At 39.6% G+C, this 26330-nt stretch overlaps 1 protein-coding gene across 1 annotated transcript in view; it reads left to right on the forward strand.

The window, feature by feature from the left end:
• The window catches only part of LOC117472599 (A disintegrin and metalloproteinase with thrombospondin motifs 3-like), a 102465-nt gene that overhangs the window by 60970 nt on the left and 15165 nt on the right, over positions 1-26330 (forward strand). The window contains exons 10-14 of the mRNA XM_034117896.1: positions 39-162; positions 3181-3261; positions 9302-9465; positions 16536-16692; positions 17037-17169. Of these exons, the coding sequence (XP_033973787.1) occupies positions 39-162; positions 3181-3261; positions 9302-9465; positions 16536-16692; positions 17037-17169 (659 nt within the window). The remainder of the gene's footprint in view (positions 1-38; positions 163-3180; positions 3262-9301; positions 9466-16535; positions 16693-17036; positions 17170-26330) is intronic.

Below are 26330 nucleotides of genomic sequence, written 5' to 3' on the forward strand. Positions count from 1 at the left end.
TCTCAACTCATCTGTCTGGTTATGTTCGTGGTCTGCAGAATGTCGGCTGCGACAGAGAGATTGGCTCCACCAAAGTTGAAGACAAATGTGGTGTTTGTGGTGGGGACAACTCCCACTGCCGCACTGTGAAAGGATCCTTCACCCGAACACCAAAGAAACCTGGTAAGAAAACATGAAACCAGTACACATGTCTGTGAGTGGAGTGCAGCTTTGTCCATGCTGCACTTTAGTAATCTTTTTTCAGTGGCACTCTTGTTTTACTCCTTTTAACATGTGAAACCTAATCCCAGTATGATTTCTGAAAAAGTCTCAAAATCAATGTTTTTTTCAACATGTGAAATAAGATCTGTGGTTAACACAAGCTTAGGAGATTTCCACTTTTTGTTCTAAGACATCAAATCCTTGAGTAAATACCACACTGGTGAGTGTTCAAATCTTCCATGTCTTTTAAAAATGGCGTTTGCAAAAAAGTGGCTGATTGAGTACTAAAGTAAAGTACTAAATACTAAACGTCATCACACCGAACATTAGCCGGCTTTAGCTTAGCGGTAGTGATGCACAGCCATGGAATCGTGATGTTGTTTGTTTCAAGCCAAACATTAGCTTTTTACTACTGCCGATTGCATTTACGCTATACACCATAAAGGTGTTGAAATGCGCGGACTATCCTGCTGAACAAAATGTGTAAGTATTATAAACGTGTGTTTGCCATAGATCTTGCTTCCTGCAATACTAAAAACAAAAGGAAAAAGACCATTCCTTTTTGTCAAATGAGCCCTTGTGGCGCTAACTTCCGGGTCGGCCTACACAAATATGTAATCACTGCACGACACTATGGCGTCCACACTCTACAGATCGCTATGTCATTTATCTTTGTTAATGTGCAGAATATTGCATTCAAAGCTAATAAATAAATCTACAGGGAGCGGGAAAAGCCACAGTATCTGTCAGCTGTCACATTTGTTTTTGTTTTGGATTAAGAACCTTATTAATTAGCAGAAAAATAATTATGCCCCTTTTTATTCATTTCACATATTAGTTTCTCTTCTTATTATTGAGTTTGTTAGTTCAGACAGTGTGCCTTCTCTTCGTACAAACTTCTTCAATTGAGGCTGCTTCCTTTAGGTTATCTCCCCTCTGCAGCCATACAGGGCGCGCACACACACACACACACACACACACACACACACACACACACACACACACACACACACACACACTCACACATGGGTGTTTTGTCTGTAACAAAACTTACTTTGCGTTGTTAAGCTGAATGAGTGTGAGTAAGTGATTCATTTTCTTTGTGAAAAATGTGTTTTCACATTAATCTCCAGCATGAGAAAATAACAAACGACACGTGCATTTAATTTAACGTTTTCATGATGCCTTCTAGTAACCACCTCTGATGCCAGCCTCATCTGTCATCACTATATTACCATTACACCATTATCCATGTGACGTGATGTCATAAAGTCAATCAAATGAAAATTGACGTTGTGAGGGATTTGACGTGACGGCTTCATTAAACCGTTTCAGAATTGTTGAAACTGTTATCAATCCATTTCATAATTTGTTTCTTCACATCACTCTCTCTTTTAACCCCTCACCTTTTTTAACAGGGAAACACTTAAGCAAGAGAGCCCAAAAAGAAAGCCCTTTGTTGGAAAACACAATATGCAAGTATCCAGTGTTACTGAATACTCCATTACTGCTGTCCTATAGCATTTACTGTGCAGCTTGTAGAGCAGATGGATGCCTAACACTGTAGTGACTTAGAGACAAGAGTGATGTAATCTGCTGTTTCTTCTGTTCCTTGTTACTAATCAAGCGTCTGTTTAGGTCTGACTGTGGGAACTGTGACAGGTTCATTATCCAGAGATGTTGTTTTTGTATGTATTATCATTTAATGTAAATTGCTTCAACAGCCTAACAAACTAACTTTAGAGGTCTTTGTGCAGACAAAAAAAGTCATCAAACAAACTGACAGACTTTTGGAGGTAATCTGGGATGTTGTTGGCTATTTAAACGTTGATTGATTGAGCCTCAACTGGCATGCTAATGCTCCATTCAACCGCTCACATCCAAAGTGGTCTTTTTTAGAAAGCTCGCTTGTGTGCAGTTTTTCCAATCAGTCCACAAAAAGCCATGTGATCAAATTGTTATTTCTATTGAGTGGCTTGAGGTTTCTGAAATTGGCTGCTATTACAAAATGTTCTCTCAGCGAAGAGGGCATCTTTTGCCATTTTCCGAAAGGTACATTGCAATTTATCTTCTCAAACACACAGCAGAGTGAGCAGCTTCCCCTGGTCTGCCACCTGTTGTGACCCCGTGTGAACACTGCGACAGTGTGCCAGCGCATTCATAATCATCATCGTCTGCATCAGGAGGCGTCCATTGTCAAATCCAAGGGCGAGTAATTACAGCACGGCAATTCAGTCCTGGTGATTGTCAAGTGTTAGCCTGCCAGGGAAAAAAATAGGTTGCCGCCTCATCCGATGTGAAATGCTCTGCTCCCTGCTATGCTAATTAAATGTGCCTCCACTGTAGGTGATGTTGCAGAGAAATGATCAAATTGGATACGGGAGGAAACACTGCGAGACTCACTAACTGATTCATTTCATTTTGAAGGGAAGACCAGAGGAGCCTTCTCTTTGCCCAAAGGAGCCCGAAATGTGTATTTAAATGAGACGGAAGACTCTAGAAATGTACTCGGTGAGTCATGGTAGGTTTGCAGGCGGTGGACATCCCTGACAGAAGGCCACTTTGCTGCCCTGTAGTCCGAAAATACCCTGTTCTTCACGCTTTATTGAAACATGGCTTGAGGCATTCCCATCCTGTCTGCGTATATTCAAAATAAAGGAATGGAGAGTTTTTTTAAGGGATATCTTGAGTTATGTAATAGTAACAAAATAATATGTTGACATTGCTAAGAGTCCTTTGATGACGCAAAAGATAGATGTGAATGAACAGCCTGTTTCAATAAAAAAAAATACCTGTAGGCTTCTATTGAAGGAGACATTTTACCATTTTCTTCTCTGTCGAGCAACACTTCTGAAACATGCGTGATGTCCACCACTGCAAACAAATATTTTCTCTGTATCTGCTTAACTTACCTGTGTGTGTCTTTTCTTTCCTAACCCTCCCTCATCTGCTTCTGCTGCCGCTACAAACTTGGCAAAGGTTACCTTAAGATGTTTCTCATTCCTCCTGGAGCTAGACATGTGATGATCCAAGAACATGAGGCCTCCCCTCAAATTCTTGGTAAGTGTGCCTTCCTAACACCAACACATGTACTGTATGAAATCAGAGAGGACATGTCAACATCCTCTTCTTGTTTTCCAGGAAGACTAATGAGAACACATAATGTAGAATAATAGATGTGAGGCTTTGCATAATTTATTCCATGTCACCTCTCAGGCAGAGAGAATTAGTCTTCGTATTGCTCATTCATAATTTATTATATATTATAGAGAGATCAATAGATAAGTGGGTTCTCTCACTGCCAGAAGAATGGCACTGCAGTTTTGTTTAAGCATTACTATTTTCTCTACTATGTTAAGGGGAATTCACATTTATAATCTAGTACATTCGCTTTGTTCATGACCACGCCAATAGAAACGTGGCATTAGTCAGAGTGGAATATCTTAATATTCATATTAAAGCTGCAGGAGTGTGCCTGGGATCTTTTGAACAGACTCAGAGGAGAGGAACTGTGATCTATGTGTTTTGTAGAAACGGCTATGTTAAATGCATTATTTTGACCTCTGTTCATGTTGAAGTTATAAACCCTGCAGTGTCTAAAGGAGTTATACTGTAACTGAACTTTGAGAGCAGAGGAGGAATAAGGCCACAGCTTTATTATCTGGCCACAAAGTCCAGGGTGGATACACGTTTCAACAAAACTATAGATGAGAGCAGCCAATCCGGTTACTTTCCCTCTAAGTCATCGCCCCTTTTTCAGTGAAAACATTTGCTGTCATTTGACTGGCAGAAAATACCAATTCTGAAGAGTTCGCCAATTACATTAAAACATTACGAATACCGTCCAAAGTCTAATCTGCAAAGAGCCCAATTACAATGGTCAAAAAGACAACTTTACATAATGTCTTTGGAGATGATCACCATAGGTTTATAGTTAAAGGTGGGGTAGGTAAGTTTGAGAAACCGGCTCGAGATCGCTAGAATTTGAAAATACACAACCGGAGAAAATCTGCCACTTCCTTACAGAGCCCCTCCTCCAACACACACGAACGCGCACATGACCAATGAGGGCACGAGATAAGTTTGTGCACAGATGGAAGGCTGACAGGCAGGTAGGCCATCCAGTTATTTTAGCCGGGCCGGCTAAAATGATTGGTCGTGCTTTTTACAGTACTACGGCTTCCACAGATGAAATGTTTTTATGGATCTTTTGTCAAAGCACTTCAGATATTCATTGCTATCGGGATGTTAAGAGCATTCCATGGAATATAACAAAAAGTGTATCTCGAGCCGGTTTCTTAAACTTACCTACCCTACCTTTAATATAAATCAATAGGGGATTGATGTCCGGTCAGTGCCAGTGGACAGCTAATCAGTGTTATGTATATTTACTACTTTGACTTTTAACATTACAACTGATGTAATGTTCTGACTCTGACAATTGACTTTAAACTCATTGGCATCATAGTTCAGCCGTGATGAAGTGTATGCCACAGGCGTACATATATTGACTGACCGTGTCCCATTGATTGTGCTTTTCCTTCTCTCCGTGGAGGACTGCAGGCACGGATATATATTTTTCACAGCAGCTTTTAGGCATGATATTGCTGACAGGCAGTGACGGAGCGCTGCTCTCATCCATACTCTTGATTTGGACCGGCTCAAGTGACCAACAGAGACAGACGATAGCATTGAAGGGCTACTTTTCTGTAGCCTTGTTAACTTGTCAAATTGAAGCGGAAACAAAGGTCAAACTAAAAAAGGTGAAAAAGACAACTGTTCTTGTAAAAGAACAGTTGTCAAGTGCAGCTCAGAGATAATGATACCACAACTAAAACTAGAGACTCAAGAAAAACCTACTGCTCCAAAATAATACATTATATCTAGGATGAATTGTCATAAAAACATATCTCCCAATGAAGATTTTGAAAACCACATTTAATGATACCCTGAAAAAATAATCCTTTACAACAATTGATGCAGCAACAAATGAACATTATTTTTTTTCTAATAATAAAATCGGCCTGAATGTATTTATCATACCATTTTTCTATTGAAATGTTTTATACTGTTGTTAAGTCAATAGCCAGTGTGATGGAACAGATAACATTGTAATAGCTCGTACAACCAGTAAGGGTCATCAAACACGCTAGCAAATTAGATTGCTAGCCGTAGTGATAGTTTAGCTATCTGAGCCACAGGAGGCTCAGTGGGTTAGAGCGCTGACACTGGTTCAATCCCACCTGGACCCCCACAGCAGTCAGCATGTTGCATTGTCCCTGGGCAAGACACTTTATCCGAAATTGTTCCTGTGGGGACTGTCCACAGAATTGAGCGTATGTAAGTCGCTTTGGGTATAAGGGTCTAATAAGTAAAACATGTATTTAGCTGCTCTTTACCTATCATCAAAAGAGCAGCTAAACTAAGTAGTTATTATTTATATCTTATCATAGTCACCATTTCAACTTAAACAACATTATTGTCCTAACCCTAATTAAGTAGTTGTTGTAGGTAAACCTTACCTGACCAAACCACTGTCTTCTGAATCAAAGTATCAATCGTTGAGGGTAGGTACAAGTGTTGATGCTGGTAAGATATTGTGATAGCTCTGGTTGAAAAATACGCTATACAGTAGTTACCGTTGAGTAGAATAAACTTTAGTTACATTCCTCCACAGAGAATTCTGTCTTATCTCCCAAGAATCGTGACACCTAATAATGGCCGTTCAACATTCGGTGACTTTCAAAGCTCGACTGTCATGCTGCCTAGTGACAGTTGCTAAGCTATGATTGGAAGATCGTGTCCCTGCAGAGGACAAAAAGCTGTGAATCGTGTCCTTTATAAAAGGAGCTTGTCACATTATTCATTCTTCGAAGGGAGACATTTTTCCCCTCGCTGAGTTTAAATGTCATTCAAGTCAAGCCAGTCTTATTTATATAACCAACGTATCAGACATTTGCTTCAGCGGACTTAAAGAAAAGTGAGCCTTGTCTCAGTAGAAAATAGCCAAACAGTCACTTTTTGTTCTGCATGCATTGAAGTGATATTGAGTTGAGTTTGTCCGTCTCCAGCCATCAAGTTCATCTTTTTTTATTTCCTGCTTTGGTATTACTATCTGATATAAAGCCATTAGAGGAGCCAGTGTTCACTATGTCTGCTGAACCAACACCAAGATATATTGACAGTCACCTTCTATTTCTTAAAACTCTGAGTTCAGTATGAGGCGTCTCAAAGCCGTAGTCAAGGTCTTGGCCCCCCCTGATAAGGATGAAAATGAATGAGTCAGTAGCTTAGAGTAATTGGTCATGCCCGTAATGTTCCTCGCGTGTGTCAGTGGGTTCCTTGAAAAGCTTTGACAGGCAGAGCTATCTTTGCCAGCTTAATGACCAATCAGATCCAATCACTGACAATCAAGCAAGTATTGTTAGGGTGGCCTGGTATAATGTATGTACTGTACTGGAAAGACACTGATTGTTGTTTCTATATAATGAGAAGGATGGGTTTAAGACAGTCACAACATTTTAGTTTTATTTGTAAATAGTGTGCAAATCCTTAAATCCCAAATCCATATTTTGCTGCTACCAACACAACCACTGCTAGGCATACAAATTGCATAGTGAAAGTGTGGCAAATAGGTAATTACATTGTGCCAGAAACATTTACTTCAAAGTAATAACTTAAAAACTAAATTGGGTCTATTTCCGCTTTAAATTGCAATCTAGTGTTAATAGAAGCTTTTAAACCCCACCTTATTTAGTTATATTAAAAAAACCTCCAGCCTCATTCACTTGTTCCAATAGTGGTGTCAAGAGGTTGATGTGTATTGGATTGCAGTATAATAGCAATAGTTATCTCATTAGTGAATTCATGAGCCTCAGCTACAGCATGTCTGAGAGAGAATACAGGTCTCTGAGGTAGATTTTAACTTTTTGACTGGTGGTATTCTTCCAACCATTAATTAGTCAATTTCTAATTACAATCGGATTTCCATCTCCTGACTGTAACCAAAACACTTGTATGTTAAAGAGTCCCTATTATGCTTTTTGGGTTTTCCCTTTTCCTGTAGTGTGTTATATAGGATTGTGTGCATGTAAGTGGTCTAAAAAAGCTATAATACCAAAGTTCCCTCCAGAGGGAGTTTGTCTCCCACACAGATGTTGTGGACCCAAAGGATGCCATCAGTCGTATGAGATTTTGGGCCATTCTAAACACTTTTAATATCCTACCTTTTTTAGGTTTTCATAGAGTCTAGAGTATCTATTAAGTAAGCAGTACGTTTATATGCAATTTTGTTGCCCAATAACAACATGATTCACTTCCTACATTGTTACCATCACTACATCAGCTGCTGTAAGGCCCACAGATTTGGAACCCCTCCACTTAACTACCCAACAAAAACTCCCTTTATCTATAATCCTTAAAAAGTATAACAATAACAGTTCACACACTTTCTGGCGCTAGCTTTAATGGCCTTTGATGGAGCATTCTCCTTTGTTATCATGAAGCTGAAAGGCCCAGAGAGCGGTCAGCTGCTCCTGTAGAAGCAATATTGGCTGTGTGCTTCAGGAGAGAGCTGGACTGTGCCAGAGGAAATGGCCTCTGTCATCACAAAGCAGAGTCGTCTGTTAAATGGGTCGTGGTGGTAAGAAAGTATTACTATCATTCTAGAGGGGGATCTGGATCAGGGGATGAGGGGGAAAGGGAAGAAAGGGGCGTGGTGTGAGGTTGGAGGATGGCAGGTAGGAAGGAGACAAGCAGGAACAAAGGCAGGCGAGTGAGGATCCTTGGAAACACACCCACAGGTCATTCACAGCAAATACAAAGATAATGAAAGGGATCAAAGGAGGAATTAAGGTACAGTAATAAAAAGAGTGACAATGACTGCATACAGTATGTAGGAGGTCAGGGCGGGGGTTAACTACCACGTATGTGACATGCGTAAAGCAGTAACTACATCAGTACAGTAACAAACACGTAAGTCCCCCTGCAGTACACCCTGAATAGGCCCCTTTCTTTCAGCACAGTGAAGGCATACTTTTCATTATTTCATATGGAGGATACTCAACATGTCAAACTTACAAAAGAAAACTCGACACAGATTATTGAGTAAATTGTGTTATGTACATTTTTTAAATGTACCAATTCAAATGTGTCAATCAAGGCTGATTGAGGGAGCTGTCCAGGGCACTGCTTCATATTTGATTCTTCCTCATCACTCACCATTAACGTTCTTGTAAAGAGCACTTAACTCATTTTGTTACACAGCTGTAGGCGGTAGCAACTCAGGGTGAAGTATATTGCGCAAGGTTACATAGACATTATTGACTGCAACGGCTGGGATCGAACCCGCAACCCTCTTGTTGAAAGACGACCGCACTCCCTCGCAGATACAGTCACCCTAAAGTTGACTTTCTATATATAATTAGGAAATCCAATGTTTTGTCCCCATACATCGACTCTGAACTCCGTGAGATGTGGTTGCTGGAGCAGAATAGAAGAAAAAAGTGACAAAATGAAATGTGTTTATTAAGATTTCATCTAGGGTGAACATCTAACTCTTAATGAAATATTTAGCTGCAGCATTACAATTATTCCTTTTCTGTAGTTTCTCTATCGCATCCATCTTTCCTGTCACTGTCATTCACTTTGAAATGACATGTGCTGATGGATCAATTTGAAGATATTTCTTACTTGCTTTATTTCAAGAACTAGTGGCTTCTTATTTCCTGCTGTCAACTCTGCATTTATGTGAAAGTTGAAGAGAAGTTGAAGCATTGTTGTTGTTTTATTCACTCGGTGGACTAATCTGTTATAATCTGCACTGGAGCAGGAGGGAAGGATCTTTAGCAGACACAATTCGGGTTGTTTTGACATCTTTTAATTGCAACTGATTTACATCAGATATATTTAAAGCAGTTAGGTAACATGCCAATCCTCATTTCAGCCTCAGGTCGTAGAAGTTGTATTATATAAGAAGTTCAGGCGCTTGTTCTCCATAAATGTACTGCATGAATAACCCATTATAACTTTCAACCATAATCATTCCAAGCAAGTGCCAGGTTTCTTTGTCACTGGGTCATAACCAAACGAATGATTGCAGCAATCAAGAACCAGGCAACGGGGCATTACATCCTCAACGGGAAAGGAGAGGAAGTCAAGTCCAGAAGCTTCATTGACTTGGGCGTGGAGTGGCACTACATCATTGAGGACGAGGTGGAGACTCTGCACACTGACGGACCTCTTCACGACCCTGTGGTGGTTCTGGTAATTACAACTCCTTCTCTATTACTGCTTGTACTTCCATTTTCTAATATCCTCTTTGCTTGAAAATGAGCCCTGTGAAAGAAGCAGGTAAGCCTATTTTTCTCATTATTTTCCCATCACTTTTACTTAGCTTTTTTAAGCCTTTTTTTAAGTGTTGAATTGATATGATTGGAATCAGATTTTCAGGCCAGTAAAATGACATGGCAACATTCAAATGAAACCGAATTTGCTCTTTGCTCACTGCGAGGGCGAAGAGCAAAAACAGCCTTATGTTTTGTTTCTATTGTTACCTCCCCTGCCAGCTAGCTACATACAGCTGTTAGCTGTTTGGTTGCGCATCAAAATGTTAGTGGTAAGGAGGTCAAAGTTGAAACAAATTGAACTGCACAACACAGTGCTTCCCTTCAGGAGGATATAAGACAGCAAAAACACTTCTGTATTAAACTGCTGCTGTGATTCTGGAAAATCTGATATTAGTAAGTAGTCTGATTGTCCAATGTTTTAATACACGGCTGTTGATGTCATATGTTCACTTCTCTTGTTAAGCAGCTCTCTCAACTCAGAAGATGCTTCCTCTGATGAGGCCTGAGCGAGTTCTATTGATCATATCACATACAAATTTTAAGTGCCCTAGTGACGCATTTGGGAGAAAAATCTTAGAAAAAGGATATTTTATAAGAATGATCCTGCTATGGATAAAAGATTCACAAAGAGACTCTTAAGAGACATCCCATGGTGAAAAACTCTCAGGGGTAGGGAGGAGAGATTCTAAGAGGCTTAAGTGTTTCTTCAGCAGAGGAGATTATGGCCAAAGACAAGGAGGCAAGAGAAATATTGTCCAAACACTCTATGACTGTGAGCTAATGAGAAGCTGCAGATGCAATTGTACGTAAGGAGTCTAACGTTTGAATGTTTGTGATCGATCCCATTAGAGAACGCATTAAAGGGAAGTGATCAAAAACCTAATATATTTTGCAACTGGAAACATTTAAATGGTTAAATGTAATGAAAAGATTTACGTGCCAACCAACATATTTACACAATACTTTTTGTTGGCTTAGGCCAGGGGTACTCAAATACAAATCTTAAAGGTCCAAAAAAATGGTTTCAATAAGACAAAGGTCCGTTTATTACGGTCATTCAAACTTTTAAACAATTGCAACAAGATTCTTAACACGAGGTTGCAAAAACAAAAATAATCTGTATGCAGCAGTTTTCATTGTTATTGTGTCTGTGCTTGATCCCTCAGAGTCGCAGTGTAAGAGCTGCACAGTTATGAATAAAGGCAGCTGCACCCTCTTTTATTCAGCATTCCCATTATTGCTTTATAAATGTCTTGCCCCCTTGTGTGTCCACTGAGGTTCGTCAGGCCCAACACATCTTCAATAAACTCCCCCATTGCCTCACCATAAAAACTCACAAACACCAGCAACTGAGCATTGTCAGTGGTGTCAGTGGACTCATCCACAGCTAAGGAAATGCACTGTGCATTTTGTATTCCATCACAAAGCTGATTAATCAAATCACCAGCCAGTATTTATGTTCTTCTGGTTGCTATGGAATCTGAGTGGGGGATTTGCTTGATTTGACCTATTATTTCCTCTTTTTGTTTGCGTTCAAACATGGTCTCCATCACTTCAGTCATGCATTCTTTTATACTTCAGTTATTATCCAGTGGAATGCCCTTACCTACTGGCCTAGTTAAATCAAAGTGGTTACTTTTTTTTGGCTGGGCAGTGTAGTTTTACACACCGTCTTATTTGACTTTCTCAGGACATAAAACTGTTTTATGGGGGCAGACCCCCACAAAGAAAAAATATATATTTACACACGTAAGGTCATCATCTTAACAGTTGTGTATGCTCATCCGTGAGCAGAGCATGAAGTTCACATGTCTATTACAGCTGAATGCGGCGATTACCATTTTGTTCAGCAAAACGCCTCACAAAATTAGTAAGATCCAAAGCTTTAGTGCGTTTTGATTCAATGCTGAGTACGGGCCAAACTTGACAGTCTCTTCTCTGTCATTGTAGACCGCAAATACCTCATTCCTTCAGTACTTGGGTCCGAATGCTTCTCGTTTTGCGCCGTCCCCCCGTTCAAATGAAATCAGGGCCGGGGGAGGGGTTACAAGACGTGCGTCTTGTGCTGCATTCACTTGCACTCGGACATTAGAGACTTTCTCTCATAAATGTCCGATGAGCCACAACTTTTCTTTCAAAACAAAGCTGCCAACTGGGGTGGCAGCTGGGGTGGCAAGGCCTATTTTTAGGGTGGTAGTTGCCACCCCATGCCACCCCGGTAGGTGAAACTAGGCTACTAGCTACAGTACAGATGCAACTAGATGAGCTGTTAACTCTCGCTCTGACTTTTTTTTTTTAAACACACACGCATTTTTCCCACCCGCATTCCGCGAAGACCCGCCCTACTGTGCCTCTGATTCGCAGACTGTTGGTGGGGGGAAAAAACGCTGACGGGATGCTAAATGTGATTGGACCAATGCGTTGACAGACACACACAGACAGTGGAACAGTCGTACATGCAGAGCGCTGTTTGCAGTGGACATAGCGGAGAATTTTGACTCGTTGCGTTGTGGCGATGTCTCACAGATAACACAGATAATACAGATAATACATATGAAAAGTATAATTTGCTTCGAGTCCAGAGACAGTTGTGGTTCGGTCCGGATCCGGACCGGAGTCCGGACTTTGAGGATGCCTGGCTTAGGCGGTGTTTACACGAGAACGAAACGGGTTGTATCTGCTACTTTTCTCTTAATTCTCAGCAGCTGAAACCCTGAATGCCCATTTTGAATAAAATGTTGAATTAATGGTCTTTTAAAATACTTGCTGTAAAAGTACTGTTGGTTGACTAAATGAGTTGGTTAAGCAACATTGTTTTTCTATATTAAGAGTTGCTCCACTCTTTCAACAGCCAAGGTTAAGCAGGATTAAAATGTAATAGCATTTGCATAATTGGAGCAGTAAGTCACTTTTGGCTCAGTACATGAAAAGTGTTGCAGCATTTGAAGAAACAGAAAACAAACGTTCTTTATGCCTTTAATTCTTACCCTATCGTTGTTATCGAAGGTACTCTTTGTTTAAGGAACATGTCAGGTCTAAATAAGGATATTACACAATACACATCTAAAGGATAATGAGCACTTTAACAAATAGATAAAACTAATAATAATAATAATCATGCTTTATTTGTGTACCATTTCTTGTACACTTAGTGCAGCTCAAAGTGCTTTAACAACATGGCACACATCACAAATTAAAACAGAAAGAAACTCACTGTAGGCAGCGTAAAAACACAACCCAAAAACAAAGCATAACCTTCTCAGTAAAACAAAGGAGGACATTAGACAAAATGAATAAATACAAAGAAATATAAAAACTATAAAATAAATAACTAAATAAAACATTATAAAAAAAACAATTATAAGAATAATTAAAGGACCAATCAAAAGGGGGGTATTGCTAATAAAAAGCTAAAATAAAAATATATGTTTCAGCTGTCCACTGAATTTGACCGTGTAAGTGCGTACTGAATTAAAGCTGCTTCACCCATTTTATTTTGGGTGACTTTAGGAAATGTTCAAAAGCAGCTGAGGAGACCTTAGGGCTCGACCAGGGACATAAGGAAAGAATAAGTGATATATGAGGGTGCCAAACCATTAAGAGCTTTGTAAAAGAATTATAAAAGAATTTCTGGATGCATTGCAATATGATGATGCAAGGAGTGTCTTGACAGACTTCAAAGGTTTCAAGTGTTCTGTCGGTTTCGCTCCAGAAGAAATGAATTGATATGTAGCTGACAAGAGGAGCTTTGATGGGATTAGAAATGTGTTTTTGTCTTGTTTCTGTTTAGTGATCTCTCATTTCTATTCCTCAGGGCTTTAGGTGCCATTATTGATTAACGTCTTTATTATAGTTTACATTTGATTAGAGATGTGTAGTGCTCACACACACTCACCCTCGTAATCTCACCTTGTGTTTCCTTCTCATTACACATTATTGTTTTTTCCCCCAGGGATACCGACTCTACTTTCCTACGACTCACATGTAGCAGGATTAAATAACTTACCTTTTATGTGCGCTCCATATTATGACACATGATTACAAACAATGATTGCAGACATATGTATTGGAACACTGAGGAGAACAGGCCATCTTACAGAAGTTCATTTACAGTTTTCTCACTAACAGCATATTTTTCTTAGAAGCAATCTTAGAAAGGAGGGTAAATCATTCAGATAATTATTCATATTTAATTTGGCAGTAAGTGGAGTATATAAATACATTGTTGCAGGTCAAAACAGATCAGTTTCACAAATTGGATGCAATGTTATATTCATGTGTAATGCATTCATGATTCCTCATTCATAAATGATGAAGCACAGCATTGGTATTTAGTGAGTCGTCCCAACTGGTAATGTCCCATTACACACAAGCAATTCAATGTCTGCTTTCACAGATAATGACAAGCCATTAAATGCTTAGGAAAAATGTAGCTTTTGTGTTTTTTCTAGTGAGTGATGTAACTCAGAGTAAATCGTTTTATGTGAAATTAATCTGCTGCAAACTCCATATAAACGCTATCAAAAAGATCTACTTTATGATTATATCAACACAGAGGCACAGCCTTTGAACAGCCCAGATTCCCTTTCCTGCTAAATTCTCCCTCCTTATCTCATATATCTGTTATTATCCTATCAATATTTACTAAATGTATGTCTAGTTTCAAAGTCTTGTGATGACGGCTGTTTTATAGACCGTGCAACTGATGTGTTTTTAATTTGTAGGGTGAAAATGATGGAATAGATAGATAGATAGATAGATAGATTATTTTGTTATAGAAACAGTTTGTTCAACATTAAATATTTGAGTTATTCACTTTAAACAGGACATATGCTCATTTTCAGGTTCATATTTGTATTTTGTTCCCCTACTGTGACATGTTTACATGCTTTAATGTTCAAACTTTAATGTTTATTTTTCTCATACTGCCTGGGATTTTAGCCTTTGCAGACCATTTACATGCACACAAATCTATATAACACACTACAGGAAAGGGAAAACCCCATAAAGGTAAATATTTATTTTGTTGAGTGGACTGGTGGAAATCATCTGCTTCTGAATGTGGCCAAGACCAGAGAGATGGTCATTGATTTCAGGAGGAAGAGGACATCTCCTCCTCTGCCCCTGTGAATTCTAGGAGAGGATGTGGCAGTTGTGGAGGTCTACAAGTACCTGGGAGTGCACTTAGACAATGGGCTGAACTGGAGGATCAACACTGACGCTGTGTACAAGAAGGGGATGAGCCGACTCTATTTTCTGAGGAAGCTGAGATCCTTCAACGTATGCAGCAAGATGCTGGAGATCTTCTATCAGTCTGTGGTGGCTAGTGCACTCTTCTTTGCTGCGGTCTGCTGGGGGGGCAGCATCAGAGACGGTGACACCAGCAGGATCAATAAACTGATCAGGAAAGCTGGGTCAGTCATCGGCCTCAAGCTGGACCCCTTTGAAGCTGTGGTGGAGAGGAGGACACTGAACAGGCTGTTGTCCATCATGGATAACCTAACCCATCCTCTCCACCTGCAGCTGGTCAGTCAACGGAGCTCCTTCTCCAACAGACTGCTGCAGCTCACCTGCCACAAGGACAGATACTGGAAAACATTCCTGCCCACTGCAATAACTCTGTACAACAAATCACCTCTGGCTGGAAGAGAACTCTCTGCTCCATAGTTTCTCTAGAAATAAAACCACCTTGTACATTTTACTCTATAATCTGTTCAATATTTATACTCCATATTCCATAATGTCATATATTTTGAATATATATATATAATATCTGCATGTATATTTTCTATTTCAACATGTATATTTTATATTTTATTTTATTTTATTTTTCTTTCTATTCTTGTATATTTTGTAGTTTTGTTTTATTGTAAAATGCCTTTTATGCTGCTGTAACAACAACAATTTCCCAATGTGGGATCAATAAAGTACTATCTATCTATCTATCTATCTATCTATCTATCTATCTATCTATCTATCTATCTATCTATCTATCTATCTATCTATCTATCTATCTAAAGCATAATAGGGCCTCTTTTAGGAAAAGACACAGGAGAAGGAGTTACACATTGATGTTTCGGTTGGTAAAAATGAAAAAACATTGAATATGCAATTTGTATCATGAGCCCACATGTGCCAAGAACAAAGGGGTCATGGTTGGAACTCTACCACCTAATCCTTAAAATCTTAATTTACAATCTTGTGGTATAGAAAAAGAAATACGAACAAACAGTGACGCAAGAATACACAAAGTTACGATCAAAGAACTGAAAATCTGAGAGCGGGTTCAAATAACACTGCTATCTTATGATCTTCATTATGTAGTTTATTGGCCATATCGCAACTCTAATAACAACAATTATCATCCCTTTGTCATTCATTTTGTCTTAAAAAAAGAAAGGGAATGACTAAATGTGGTATCATCTGAACTGTGAGTCTGCTCGGTTATTTTCCATGCTCACTTTGATCTCACATCCTGGCAAAAGCTCACAAAGTTCACCATGAATTATTGGATTATTCGATATAAAAAGTATGTCTGTCCAGCATACATTGAAGGTTTTGTTATTGAAGTAAGTTTTAAAGGAGGTTCTTTGCCTCTATACTCGTGCAGGGTATATCATACTGCCAAAAGTTTCCATTTGGAAATGAGCTCCCTTGTGTTCCAGTCTCCAGAAACTCTGTAAAACACATCGGATCCAGAGAAAAACAGATCAGAGAGAATATGTTTCCGTAGTGGATGCCCTAGTGGCTTCAGTCTTATCTCAAGCACAGACTCCCCTATTGTCCGATAATTCCAGTCTTCAACCGATTACACCTTGTGTTTACGAAATTATGGAAACGGCTTCTTCAATTACTCTCGTTTCCTGAAATCCAATCAAATAATTTGCACACATTTACACTTAGAGTAGTTTCATGCAAATACGCTGCAGCACGATGCTCCCTTGGTCATGTGTTTTGTTTGATTTTCGTTCTTTCCATTGTTTGCAGATTATACCCAAAGATAATGAAACACGGTCTACTTTAATGTACAAGTACATCATCCATGAAGATTCGGTGCCCATCAACAACAACAACGTGATCCAGGAGGAGACGTTTGAGTGGGCTCTGAAGAGCTGGTCTCCGTGTTCCAAGCCTTGTGCCGGAGGTAAAGGAAAAATTACCACCAAATTAAAAAGGACCTGAGAGGAATAAATTGGTTCCTTCTTTTATAAATGTGATTATCTGATGAATGGGCTCACTGCTCTTGCTGTAAGTAGGCAGCATTTGATTGTGTCATTTATGTTCTCTACTTTGGTTCCTATTCTCTTAAGCTGAAGCTATTTAACATGTTTTTTTTTTCATATTACTTTTTGTTTTTATTAAAGGAGCTTCTTTGGTGGTGGTTTGTTGTTTAAAGTTCCGGTTAATAACTAAATGAAATACCTTTTTCCATGGACAAACAGAACGCTTTCCTACTAAAAAACAAAATGGTCCTCACTTCTTTCACAGGGTTTCAGTACACCAAGTATGGATGTCGAAAGAAAGGAGACACCAAAATGGTCCATCGGGGGTACTGCGACGCCAGCAAGAAGCCGAAACCGATCCGCAGAATGTGTAATCTTCAGGACTGCACCCAGCCTCAGTGAGTACCGCTGCCTCTGCTTCCCTCATAGGAAAAGATACTGAGGCATTTGGGAAATTGCTGATTAGATTCAAAGTGGGACTTAGCTGTAGTCTATTAAGATAACAATGTTCAAGTAGCTTCTGTCAGCATGAGTTGAATTTGAACAAGCCTCTAAAACTATAATGTGTAGTGTGGGAATGGAGAGAACATATCTCTTTGGTTTTTTCAAGATGAACGATGTTTCATTTGTGATTTAACTTCCATGTTTTGGGTTTTATTTTCAGCTTGTCAAAGCACTTTGCTCAATTTTTTGTCCTGGATTTCTTTGCTCTTTATAGACCTATTAATGTAGGTGACACCTAAATAGTTAAGTAGTATACAGTTAAATCATCTATCCTCAATAAGGTAAGAATGTGTGTTTTGGCTCAAACAAATTACTACATTATATAGATGAGAACTTATATGAAAATGACTGTAAAGGAGGAGCAAAGGAGAAACACTTTGACAAGTTGAATGCAGGGCCTGGGGATCAAACCATTGACTACCCAATTCATAGACATTTTCCCCTGAAACACACCTGCTTTAGACTCTTAGTCTTTTTGCAATACACTCTTGCGTACAGTCTTGAAATGAAAGCTCTTCACCACTCGTAAAGATTAGTATTTTGATTCCAATTAGTTTTCATATTTTTAAAGATGATATTGTATGTTGTGCTTCTATTGCTACATGTTTCCATGCTTTAATGTTCAAAAAGTTCTTTATTGTTCTCATACTGCCTCTGCTGCAGCACCTCTTTTCACCCTCTGTCTGAAACCAGAGCCCAGTCTGCTCTGATTGGTTAGCGGGTCAGCTCGGTTGTGAATGGTCAACTGCTTAGAGATGTCGCATACAATGCATACAAAGCATATCGCGTACAATGTTTTGGAGCGCAAGGCGAGAAGGGTGAGTTTTACTTAGTGATGTCACTATTGGCGCGTTTCCACTACACGGCCTCGCTCGGCCTCGCTCGGTATGGCTAGGCCGCATTTCCATTACAGTTTAGGAACTGGGGTAGTATCTATAGTAACGCAGTGTAGGCGGAGCCGTGACGTCATCTTCAATGAGAACCCCAGAAAAACAACACAGCCGTTAGCTGTTAGCACTCAGAGCTCACAGCTCCTCATATCTGTTCAGAAACTAGACAAAAGTTAAACAAGTACAAACCACAGACTGCCTGTGTCATGGCGAATACAGTCGCTGCTTTATTTATGTCTGTATAGGCCGTTGTTGTGAGTGTGGACGGTCGGAGCATATACTGCGTTAGCCAATCTCCATTTAGAAAACAAGCATTTTAAAAGGTTTTTCGCCTGCCGTCTGTCTGCAGACTTGTCAAAGCATTAATTCATGGTTTTTACTAACCGGTATCAGTATGTTGTTACTTCGGCATCATTTTGAAACGTGTATTACAATTAAATCACGGTCAAATATGTCCATCTTGTTGTAGTTGTAGCCTCCTTGCCAGCGATGCTCTCTCTAGTTTAGCATACTCAGCCCGACTCAGCCTCGTTGTCTCTGGCCCTAGACCCACGATTTTATGAGGCCAGAAAAACTGTGAATTAGGACCCGCCGGCCGGTACTAGGCCAAGTGGAAACTAGGGCTGTGCATCTTCACTGGTCTCACGATTCGATTCGATTACGATTATCCTGTCAACGATTCGATTCAATTCGATATCCCGATGCATCACGATTCATACCAATGCGCTGCATCCTCAATTTTCTATATTACTGCACATGGCTTATTTTTCATCAATGCATACATGCAGTAAATACATATGAACTCTGTTTTTATTATTTAGAAAGTGCTTCAGAAATCAATAACATAAATGTCTTGACATTAATTTATAAACCAAAATAAATTAATTGTATAGGTCTAGCCTCCCTATATCTGTGTGTGAAGTTGTTCCATCCTCAAAAACAAAAAACTAATGCTTCTGCAGTCTAGCTGCAGCTTCTAGCAATGGTCTTCTGTTAAAAAAAGGACACTGAATGTGCTGAATGTGGCATCACACACAGGACTTGAGTCTGAACACAGCAGACAACAGGAGTATTTACAATAGCATATAAAAACAAAAATACTGCATGTGGGTGCACACTTACATTCTCTGTCTTACTGTTACATAAATCCCATGAATGTATGAGATTAAGTTAGCTTCATTATATCTCAATCAGTGATTAAGTGAATAATAAAGTTTCTATCGGGTCACTATCAGCCTGTCACTCATTATTTTCAGGGAGGGGGCGGGGTTTGGAGGAACGGAGAGGAGACTGTGATCGCGGAAGCTTTTTTCCTGCTGCCTTCACAAACTTTACACACGTATATAATAATATCGTCTGAAAATTGCTAGAGGACATTCATACTCTGCAATCCAAGACTTAATTAAATCCACCAAAAACCTGATATGATTGTAACGCGATTATTTTTGAAAAACATAAATCCTTGTGTCTCTGAGCCGCAGCGACACGGAGTGATTCAGAGCGGGTCCTTCTGCTGTTGGTTCTGGACTGGTGTTCTTGTGTTGGTGGATAAAGCAGACTGCTCCGTGTTTGGTGTTGCTGTGCCGCTGTCACGTCTGTTCCCTGATCTCTGCGTCACCGACCGATTTGATATTAAAGTGACCGAAAAAAAAACATAGTAAAGCCGCGGCCGGAAAATCAGGAAGCAACGTTAATACGCTATAATCGGTTATCTTCCGTCACTGCATCGATACCGAATCGTCCACGTCCGCATCGCAATGCATCGTAGAAACGATTATTTTCAACACCCCTAGTGGAAACGCAACCAAAAACGTCACAGCCCTCTTAAACCGTGCTCCGCGCTGTAGTGGAAACGCGCCATAAGTTACCGAAGAAAACGAAGGAGTCCAATGGGGGTGTTTGAGGCAGGGGCAGTGTTGGAGGGACTTTGGGTTTTAGCCTTTGCAGACCATTAACATTAACAAAACCCTATATAATACACTACAGGAAAGGGAAAACATAAAAGCATAACAGGGCCCCTATAAAGCGTTTCAGTATTACACTTCCATAAAGGTGTGAGGCTAGTTAGAAGGATTAGATAGAATGAGTAGAATAACACTTGTACACTCTGTTCACACATACATCCTCAAAGTAGAACTCTGCTAAGCAGGTAATTCAATTATATCAAATAGGAAACCAACTTACAGCCATGATGATGTTTTCCCTCTTTTTATTTGAAGTGTTACTACATAGTGAAGTTAGAGCTTAGCTGCTAAGAGCTGGGCTTCTCCAGAGGAATCAAATACCTCATTCACACCAACGGTGTTTCAGGGCCGGTTCGGAGCTGGAGCTTGAAAAGCACCAGGTTTTCCTGTTCACACCGCAGTGGAGCAGCCTCTTAGCTCCGGAATCCGGTTTGTTTCAAGCACCAAAAAATTGTCCCGCTAGAGCAAAAGCACCGCATACGTCACGCTTACGTCGAGACGGGGGCAGGGGGGATCGGAATCGTCGTTGAAGTTGATGATTACGATTGTAAAGCAGTTTTGAATGTAGTATGTAACGACTGTAAAGTTGGTAGTAAAGTCGTCCCATTTCTTCCATTTCGTTTCGACAGAGCAAAACCAAAACGAGTAGCGCTTCAACACAATCGGCCATTGTTGTTGTTGTCGGTGTGAGCTGTGAGGGGTTTCCGCGCGGTTTGGCTTTATGAAGCAGGCACGCAAACGGTTACGTCATGACGCAAACAATGACGCAATGACGCAGCACCAGTCGGACTCTGGGAAAAGAGCCGGAGCTAAACCGAAGAACCGGTTCTGAACCTGAAAAGCTCTAGCACGGAGCTTGAACCGGAGTTGCGTTGGTGTGAATGAGGTAAGAGAGAGCGGGATTGCTGTCTCAGACTTGTCGCTCCTGTTACATGAAAGGACATTTGCATAAAGTTGAACCTCTCTCTCCAGAGTCAGGACTCATGAGGAGGCAGGCACCATGGTGTTATCTGGAGGTAACGTTGACAATAAATGGCAGCGTGTCACTTTACTAATGTTTGAGGGGCGTTATCCAAGTAGACTGGGTTGAGAACCCATAATGCAATTAAATTGCATTTTTCATCTTTGACTGATAAACCAATCACAAGCCTCTCATTTCATTTCATTTCAAACCTTTATTTAACCAGATGGTCCCATTGAGATCATAGATCTCTTTTTCAAGGGAGACCTGCAGCATATAGGTTCCACATGAAACATAAAACAATAAAGGACATCATACATTATATTTACAGGATACATTTACATAGTTATAGACATTTACAAGTATCAACGAGCATTTCATTTAGCCTAGCTTTAAAAACATGCAGAGGAATGAGATTGCTCAGTTTCAATTCTTGCTGAAGATTGTTCCAAGCAAGTGGAGCTGCGCACATAAAAGCTGTCTTACCTAAGACAGTCCTTGCTCTTGGCACATCTAACAACACTACATCATGCGATCTCTCAAGCTGTTTTCTCATTATATAATATGGATGATATCCAGATTGGTCTGTATATATCTGTTAGGTCTCGACGATGGTTGGCGCATTGATAGATTTAAAGGTGGCATAACATGACTCATCTTTTGTAATTTGGTCTCTGGGGACCCTTTCTTGAGTTTTCCCCTTCCTGTAGTGTGTTATGTAGGCTATGTGCATGTAATTGGTCTGCAAAGGCTACAATCCCAAAGTTCAATGGCAACGTGGGTTTTTGAGAGAAAACCAGCCCAAATTACATGAGAAACCATAGAAAGAAAACACATCTTGGGATTCTTTGTGTTTTAATAACATGGTTCATTGTTAGTTCCTTGTAGTTCAACAAAATTAGAGGATGTGTCCACATTTCAATTTGTTTAATGTATATTATAAAGGTCTAACCTTCTTAATTAGAATGATTAAGTAGACATTGGTATCAAGAAGTGGAGAAGCTTTTAATCTTGAAATGAACAATGGACCTTTAATTATGATTACATTTCGAAAATATAATTTAAAACTGAATTAAGTGTTTTAAAAAAAGATGAAAATAGAAATCCATGTGAAGTGCTTTGAGGATTTTCAACACATATGATAGGAAAATATATAGCTGAACTTCACACTCCAGGAATGTAATGCGGTGTGAAAAGGTCTTCACTTAATGAAGTCAATTATTCAGTAGTTCACATTCCCCAGGTTCAAACCCACAGAGACTGAGCCAAAGCCGATTAATCCTAAACGCAGGGATGATTTTACAATTTGTTGCCCTAAATCTGCTGCACCAAGAACCAGGACAGGTCTACTCTTTTATCAATACATCCCTCCAGTTGGACTTGTCAGGAGAGCAATGAGGTGTGTCCAGAGAGATCCATCATAGCAGTCTCGTTTTAAAAGCAGTGACAGTTGGTTTAGAGATGAGATAACGGGAGGGAAAAGCTGCTTCTCTGGGTGAAAACACACTGTGTGTAGCAGCTATACGCTCGGAACTCTAGCAGGGGTGTGAAAGTAAAATAACAAAATCCGAGGAGTCGAAATGCAGGGCCCTGACAGAAAAGGCCAGCAGGTAAAAGAAACGGATGCATAAGCTGGTTAGTGGTCAAGGCTGTAAAACCCCAAGACACTTTAAAAAGCTGAAGCCGGAAGTCTCCATCCAAATCTCAAACTGTGAGATTACGCAACGTGAGGCTGAAGACCTCGCTGTTCTGTCAAATATTAAACCAAACGAAATAGAGAGCCGAGAGCTCAAATCCTGCTGTTTTCTGACACTGAAGAAAATTATTCACTCATTCTGTGTCATGTATTGCTCTTAGTATGGATTGACTTCTCTTCTGGATGGACTCCATTTGAACCACAAAAGAAAGCAATCTCAGAGACTGAACACTTTGTGTTTGAACCTCTCTTTTGAGGCTGTAGGACACACTTTATATCAAAACAACCATGTCTTGTGGATCTTATCTGAACTTTGTCCACTTCAAAGTGTTCATGAGACTTTTAGCCTGTTAGCAGTGTTAGCTGCAGGGCTCTGAGGACAACACTGGTCTGTTTGATCCAGACTGAAATATCCCAACAACTATTATGTTGGATTGCCAATGCTGTGCTGATTTTCATGACCCTTAGAGGTTAAATTCTACTGACCTCAGTGGCATATAAATCCTTTTTGGTTCTTCTGTGAAATATATCAACATGGAGTGGATGGATTGGCAAATGTGTCACATTGGTTTCCAGAGAATGAGCCGTGGATTATATAGCATATTTTACAGAAAGACGTGTTCATTTAGGATTTATTGTAAGAACTGTGGTTGTCCATTCATGATTTTATCTACCCACAACAACACTGTTCCATTTCACTGTCTCTGACCGGCTTTCTGGTTAGCAGCCGCTGCGCCTCACTCACCTTTCCCTCGGTCGTAACAATGGAGAAAAAATTGGGGCTGCGGCTGAATGTAAAGAAGAGTTGTGGAAATAAATGCATTTATTTCATTTATTTCATCTGACAAACTGCTCTCTCCTGTTCTGAGACTCTGCACAAAGGCAGCGAGGTAGAATGTAAACTTGATATACTTGGACACAGCGTAACTGTTCAATCCCTGTGGGAAGAAATTATTTAATTACTGTGCAATACATTAATTGCTTGTCAGTGTAATTCGATGAATCACTAACTGGAGTACAAACATGTATAATCCTCTGTGTACTTCAAAGTTCAAAGGATTTCCTGACAACACACTCCTAGCTCACATCCTTTGTGAGCAGAGCTGAATGCAAAATGCTGACATGTATGTCAGCATCCCATAGGAGAATAACTCTTTATATTATTCTTCTACTTATAAATTACTGCAGCCTCTAATAGTTAAATGAGTGTGCACACACAGCAGATGTCAAATCATATCACCATTTTTTTTTAAAACAGCAAATCCAATTTCACAGAACCTTTCAACAAATCAAAGGCAATATTTCCAAAAATAAGTCTGAAGAATAAGAAACTCAATCAGATCAGATGAACAAACCCCTCAGCTAAGCCAAACTTCACAGAACGCATTGATAAACTGTTAAATGATTATCCAAGTGGTCCAATGTAAACCTCCAACACAGTTTGCAGACTCAGTTGGTTCCACTTTGACCCACAACAATCACCCTAGTTGTGCATGCACACAGGTTTCTGTAAAATGGGGATTGTTATCGATATTTCAGAAGCACTTACTTTCAGTTTGGCCTCTAAATATGTAAATTCAGACAATCTGAATAAATTGCTGTCTTGTTAAAAAAAAAAACTGTATATCTGACTGTGTTTGTTCCACTCTCGGAAAACGTTATTTTCTTTAAAGGGGTAATTTCCCCCATATCACAAAATGAACTATATGTTCCCCCGATCTATCGAGTTTGTTGTATCTATTGCAGGGATTTGTGCCTCCAACGTGAGACAATGCATTGCCATTCATGGCACTCAAAGCAAACAAAAACTACAAATAAAAAACTTATGAAGAATTCTCTAGAAGAAACAAAAATAAAGTGGCTGCTTCTGAAATTCCTTCACAAATAAACCAATATTTGTACGGCTAGATGCACTACATCTGGATTTTATGGAAGAGGCGTCAGCAGATTTCCAACTTATCTGAGAAGTTTGGAAAGAGTCTCTGCATTCAGAGCATTCAAGCTTGATGTTTAGTCAACATTTCACCCCTGAAATTAATTTCCCAATCACAATGCATGGTGTTTTCAAAGCTATTTGCAACTGCTCCAGAATTTACTGGATACAGCGCTACCTTGCAAAGGAGCCTGAATCGCATCACTTAGTATTTTGCCAGTTTTTTCCTCCTTTCAGAAGACCCGCGTAATTCGCCATCTCAACAGCCTGTATGTGATTGCATGCCTATAAATAAGGGATTGTATCGCTTATTTACCCCAAGTTATTTCTCACAAGTCTTTTGAAAAGCTTTTTGAAACCATTAAATTGAAGGTTCACCCGAAAGAAAGGATTAAGCCCAAGAGTACTTCTGAGTGTATGTGTATAGGTGTATCTTGTATATCTTCAATGAACCTTTGAAATTGAAAGCAAAAAGCCCTTGAGCTTTAACTTATAAGTCTAAACACGTTTTATTTGTCTATTCTGCTCTTTGTTCCTTTAAAAAAAAGAAAGAAGAAGGGCCCTATAGATAATATATAAAAGCTGCATGAGGCTGATCCAGGTAGCTGATTGCATGGGGTATGCCCCGGTGTTTACAGGACCCAAATCAGTATTAGGCGCTCAAATAGAAGGAAGGAGGTCAGAAGTGTGGTGGAAAAGATTAACTTGCGGTTAGTGAGAGGGCTTTACAGATTTACACTTTAATCAATCTGCCTGTCATTACACAGCAACACCGCGAGTATACTGGGAAAGTGAGATAAGTCTGGGGTCAACCTTAAAGGCTCTGGTTGTTTCACTGAGATTGCTCACACTAAAGGGGGAGTTGTAAGGTGCTTCTACTCAATCTTGTCAAAAAGGTAGATCAGTGTGTATTGATTTAAAGGCAGGTTTATGTTACAACACAACAACAAATTCTAATGATCGCTACATCTGCAATAACTACGGTAGTTCAATAGTGTAAGAATGTGCTGTTTTTATTCAAAAATTATGTTGAATAGCTTTGTGGTTTGGAATAAAAATAGACATTTGTGACATCAACTTGGACTCTGGGAAGTGGTGATGGCCATTTACTGTAAGAGACCACACGATTCATAGTCAAGAAAATGATCACAACAATAACGTCTCCATTGTGTCCAGGGTGAAAAGAGGTTCTGCAACACAGACATTATAAGAAAAATAAATACCTTTTTGAACATTAAAGCATGTAAACAGAAGAGGCACAAAATACAAATATGAACCTTAAAGGAGCATCATCTGTCCTCTTTAATGCTAAGAGATTGTTTGGCTTAACCATTGAAAACAAGCATGTTGTTTGCCGTGCAATTTTATTTAGAATATAGTAAAATAAAGACCCTAAAGCATGTAAACATGTCACAGTAGAGGAACACAATATAAACATGATCCTCTTCAAAATTGACTGAGCCCAATACAGAACATTATTTTGTCCAAACAACTAACTCTACTGACCAAGATGGTTCCAGTTTGACCCAACTGGCACAAATAAACATGTGTGCTGGCCTTCAAGGAGTAGGAACCAACAACTGACTTTTGACTGCCATAAAGTCTGACATT

This window comes from Trematomus bernacchii, unplaced genomic scaffold (genome assembly GCF_902827165.1).
Source record: "Trematomus bernacchii unplaced genomic scaffold, fTreBer1.1, whole genome shotgun sequence".
NCBI lineage: Eukaryota > Metazoa > Chordata > Actinopteri > Perciformes > Nototheniidae > Trematomus > Trematomus bernacchii.